At 36.9% G+C, this 5,402-nt stretch overlaps 1 protein-coding gene across 2 annotated transcripts in view; it reads right to left on the bottom strand.

Annotated features, from left to right (window-relative positions):
- GDE1 (glycerophosphodiester phosphodiesterase 1) overlaps positions 1 to 5,402 on the bottom strand; it is a 31,280-nt gene that overhangs the window by 10,324 nt on the left and 15,554 nt on the right. For both annotated transcript variants that reach the window (XM_003790709.3, XM_023513773.1), the window contains exon 3: positions 443 to 548. In XM_003790709.3, the coding sequence (XP_003790757.1) occupies positions 443 to 548 (106 nt within the window). The remainder of the gene's footprint in view (positions 1 to 442; positions 549 to 5,402) is intronic.

Raw genomic sequence — 5,402 nt, 5'->3', positions numbered from 1 at the left:
CCCTCCCCCCCCATTTTAAATAATTTTTAAGAACAAAATATACAGTTAACTTTGGAAATGACTAGCAATTAATTTTTTTTTTTTTTTTTGAGACAGTGTCTTACTTTGTTGCTCTGGGAAGAGTGCTATGGCATCATGGCTCACCGCAACCTCAAACTCTTAGGCTCAAGCAATCCTCTTGGCTCACCACAACCTCAAACTCTTGGGCTCAAGCAATCCTCTTGCCTCAGCCTCCTGAGTAGCTGGGACTACAGGCACCTGCCACAATGCCTGGCTACTATTAGAGATGGGGGTCTGCTTTTGCTCAGGCAGGTCTCAAACTCCTGAGCTCAAGAGATCCACCTCCCTCAGCTTCCCAGAGTGCTAGGATTACAGGAGTGAACCATGCATCCAGCCTTTAAATGTCTTCTTAACAAAGTAAATTCCACAGTATAAATAGTACCTTTTTTGCATGGCCTTTTACATCAAAGAAGATTGTGAGGTTATGGTTTAGGCACTCTGCAACAGCTTCCCTCAGGGTAGGGATCTTTTCATTAGGGAAATCATTCCTGTAAGAGAGAGAAAAGGAATAATACACTGCAGGAAAGAGAGAAAAAAGTTTAGTGAAATGTTTACATATGTCTCTCAATCAAAAGTAAGGAGCATTTTCCTTACAACATATTGCTGGTAACTATAGCCAACTGTGTTCTACTGTGTAAGAACTTACTCCTTCTATCTAACTATATATACATATGTACCCATTAATTAACCTCTTTTCATCTCCCTCCATACCCTTCCCAGACACTGATAACTATCATTCCATTTACTATCTCCACGAGACCAACTTTATTAGTTCTCACATATGAGAACATGGAATATTTGTCTTTCTGTGCATGGCCTATTTCACTTAATATAATGACCTCCAGTTCCATCCATGCTGCTGCAAATGACAAGATTTTGTTCTTTTTCATGACTGAATAGTATTCCATTGTGTGCATATACCATACTTTCTTTCTTCATTTATCCACCAATGAAAACTTAGGTTGATTCCACATCCTGGCTATTGTGAATAGTGCTACAATAAACATAGGGGTGCAGGTATCCCTTTGATATACTGGTTTCCTTTCCTTTGGATAAATATCTAGTAGTAGGATTGCTAGGTTGTATAGAAGTTCTGTTTTTAGTGTTTAATAGTTTTTTGGTGGAAAATTTAGTTGCTTTTTTTTTTGTAAAGACAGAGTCTCACTTTATCACCCTCAGTAGAGTGCTGTAGCGTCACAGCTCACAGCAACCTCCAACTCCTGGGCTTAGGCAATTCTCTTGCTTTAGCCTCCTGAGTAGCTGGGACTACAGGCATCTACCACAACGCCCGGCTTTTTTTTTTTTGTTGCAGTTTGCTAGGGGTGGGTTTGAACCCTCCACCCTTGCTATTTGGGGCCAGCACCCTACCCACTGCGCCACAGCGCCACCCTAAAATTTAGGTTTTTCTATAAATAAGATCATATCATCTGCAAAGAGGGATAATTTATAACTTCCTCTTTTCCAATTTGAATGCTTTTTATTTCTTTCTTGGCTGATTGCACTGCTGGGACTTCCAGGACTATGTTGACTAGTAATGGTGGAAATGAGCATCCTTGTCTTGTTCCAGTCCTTAAAGGAAAGGCTTTTAGCTTTTCCCCATTCCACAAGATAGAGTTAGCTATGGATTTGTCATGATGTTGAGGCATGTTCTTTCTATGCCTAGTTTATTGAGAGTTTTTATCATGAAGAGTTATTGAATTTTATCAAATGTTTTTCTCTCTCTACTGACATGATCATATGGTTTTTATCTTTTTTTTCCTTTTGAAATGATGTATCACATTTATTGATTTGTGTATGTTGAATCATCCTGCATCCTTGGGGTAAATCCCACTTGATCATGGTGTATTACCTTTTTGATGTATTGGATTTTGTTTGCTAGTATTTTGTTGAGAATCTCTGCATAAGTGTTCATCAGGGATGGCCTGTAGTTTTCATTTTTGTTGAGTTCTTGTTGTGTTGTGGTAATCGTCTTGTCAGGGTAATTATGGCCTCATAGAATGAGTGAAAGAATTTCCTTCCTTTCAACTTTTGGCAACAATCTGAGGAAGACTGGTATTAGTTCTTCTTCATAAGTCTGGTAGAACTCAGCAGTGAAGCCACCTCGTCCCGGGCTTTTCTTTCCTGGGATACTTTTTATTACTGATTCAATCATGCTGCTCATTACTGGGTTGTTCAGGTTTTCTTTTTCTTCCTAATTCTATCTTGGTAGGTTGCATGTGTCCAGAAATTCATCTGTTTCCTCTGTTTTCCAATTTGTTAGCATATAATTATTCATAATAGTCTGATGATCTTTTGTATTTATGTGGTATCAGTTGTAATGTCTCTCTCTCTCTCTTTTTTTTTTTTTTTTTTTTTGACAGAATCTCATTCTGTTGTCCAGGCTAGAGTGTCGTGGTGTCAACCTAGGTCATAGCAACCTCAGACGCCTGAGTTCTAGTGATCTTCCTGTGTCAGCCTCCTGAGTAGCTGGGACCACAGATACGCATCACAATGCCCAGCTAATTTTTCTAATTTTGGTATAGACAGGGTCTCACTCTTGCTCAGGCTGGTCTCCAACTCCTGAGCTCAAGTGATCCTCTGGCCTTAGCCTCCCAGAGGGCTCAGATTACAGAAGTCAGTTACCATGCCCAGCCTCCTTTTTCATTTCTAAGTTTATTTACTTGGGTTTCTCTCTCTTTGCTTGGTTACCTAGCTAGCAGTTTGATTTTATCTTTTCAAAAGACCAATTTTTTTGTCTCATTGATCCTTTGCATTGGTTTTTTTTTTTATAGTCTCCATTTCATTTAGTTCTGGTCTGAATTTTATTATTTCTTTCCTTTTACTAATTTGGGGTTTGGTTTGTTCTTGGAGTTCTATATCCTTGAGATACATGGTTGAGTTGTTTATTTGAAGTCTTTCTACTTTTCTGACATAGGCATTTATTGTTATAAACTTTCCTCTCAGAGCTGCTTTTACTGTATCTCATAGGCTGTGGCATATTGTGTTTCCTTTTTTAATTGCTTCAAGAATTTTATTTCCTTTTTAATTTCTTCATTGACCCAATGGTCGTTTGGAAGCATGTTGTTTAATTTCCATGTATTCATACATTTTCCCAAAGTTTCTCTGGTTATTGATTTCTAGTTTTATTCCATTGTGGTCTGAGAAGATACTTCATATGATTTTGAGTTTTTAAAAAATTTGTTACGAGTTGTTTTGTGGCCTAAAATATGGTCTATCCTGGGGAATGTTTCAGGTGCTGATGAGAAGAATGTGTATTCTGCAGCTGTTGGAAAACATGCTCTGTAAATGTCTGTGAGGTCCATTCGGTCTATGTTAGGCAGTCTAAGCCCAGTGTTTCCCTGTTGATTTTCTATCTTTTAAATCATACAGTATGTGGCCTTTTCAGATTGGCTTCTTTCGTTTAGTAATAATGCATTTAAGAGTTTTCTTATTTTTTTTTCTGTGACTTGATAGCTTCTTTCTTTTTAGTGCTGAATAAGGTTCCATCATCTGGATGTACCACAGTTTAGCTGTCTGTTCACCTGCTGCAGGACATCTTGGTGACTTACAAATATTGGCAATTATGAATAAGGCTACTATATACATCCATGTGCAGATTCTGTGCAGGCTAGACATAAAATTTATAGGCCATAATTTTTCATTTTTAATCCCTAGTATCTTATTTAATCCCAGAACAGTGGCTGGTAAATTTGACCCAAGCAGTACAGTTATAAATCTATTAATAGTTTCTGCTATACCTCCTCACCAAGGCAACCATTTCAAATGTTAACAAAATCAACATAAAGGTTGAAAGAATTGTGATGGAGGTATTTAATCATATTATTCAGAGTTTATTGTATTTGGGACTGAGTAGACTATCCACTAAGTATACACTAAATGTAATCACAAATTTCCTTTATATTGTATGAGACCTTCAAACATGTTGTGGTCTTTTAACCATAAATAGTTAAGGATGTAATTATGTAAGAGGTAACAAGTAAATGGCTTGCACGAGCACTTTTATGAAGGGTCAGGCAACTGGACCTCATGGTGGTGCCCAAGATATTTTTAATTCAGATCCTGGTAATAAGTTAGCACTGACAACATAAGACTAGTACATGAGTTGACACAGACAGCTGAACACATACTAGAGATCAGAGATTGACAGTCTTTGTTTTCTTACGTAACAGATGTCCCTTTTCTAGTAATTCTGTGCTTCTGATTGACTATAAATTGGGGTTCCCTTGGGTCTAACTAATTTGCTAGAGTTACATGCAGAAATTCAGTTAAGCATTTACTAATGTTTACTGATTTGTTATAAAGGATATTACAAAGACTACAGATGAAGGGATGCAGAGGGTGAGGTATGGGGAAAGGGGTGCAGACCTCCCATACCCTCCCCTGGTGTGCCATCCTTCAGGAATATTCATATGTTCAAATTACAGATATTCTTGACCAAAGAACGGCAGAATGACAAAAATCACGTCATTTTTAGGAAACCACTAAATTTCTACTGATTTAATAACATAGTAAGTAACCCTCCTTACCAAAGGGCACAGTATATGCCACTGCCACTGTTGGAGAAATCAGACTTAAGATTATAATTTCTCTAGTAGAACTCTATGCAGGAGAAATTCATAGGAATTAGTCTACTGATTATATTGGGCATTTATTTAAATGTAACTGCTTAAAATAAATAATTTTTTGGTAAAGAAAATGATGGCTACGCTCTTGACAGAAGAAATCAGCTTTTCTCTTGTTATGAAATTTTACATAATTTAACTTATGGTAATTCGACTATATTATTATAACTGTAAAATCTTGGTTTTTAAAAGGAATAAGAATGATTTAAGCGTTATAGGTAATTCTGCCAACCATTCTAGTTAATGTCTATTCCCTGGGAGAGAAAGATGGGAGACCTTGAATTTGTTGTTAGGCGAGTTAGGCTAGTCTTAATCTCCTTCCCCATGTCTTAGAATAAGCATCTCACCACAGTGGGCATAATTTTAGAGAATACCTATTTTTTTCCCTACAACATGGTCCCTAAACATAAACCAATTATTTCATTTGGTGTTCAAAGAAAGCACATTCTGTTCTAATTATGGAACAAATATCAGTTGTGTTAAATATATTAAGATGGTACACTGCCTCTGATATGCCTTCTTAAGGAGTTTTTAAGGGTGATGCTGATCCTAAGCATTTTTTGCTTTAACTATTAATTTTAGCCTGAAATCTTATCAGCTACAATGTCATGGTAATTTTAAAGCCAGGCTTTCTCTTTCACACAGCAGAGCAATGAAATCTCTGATGACGCTTAAGAACAGCCTGGACTTGTAACTTTCTTTCTTTTTTTTTTTTTTTTT

The sequence above is a fragment of the Otolemur garnettii genome, unplaced genomic scaffold (assembly GCF_000181295.1).
Source record: "Otolemur garnettii isolate 467f Iridium unplaced genomic scaffold, OtoGar3 scaffold00044, whole genome shotgun sequence".
In the NCBI taxonomy this organism is placed as follows: domain Eukaryota; kingdom Metazoa; phylum Chordata; class Mammalia; order Primates; family Galagidae; genus Otolemur; species Otolemur garnettii.
The sequence above is the reverse complement of the archived record's forward strand: the minus strand, read 5'-3'. Positions and strand labels throughout refer to the sequence as shown.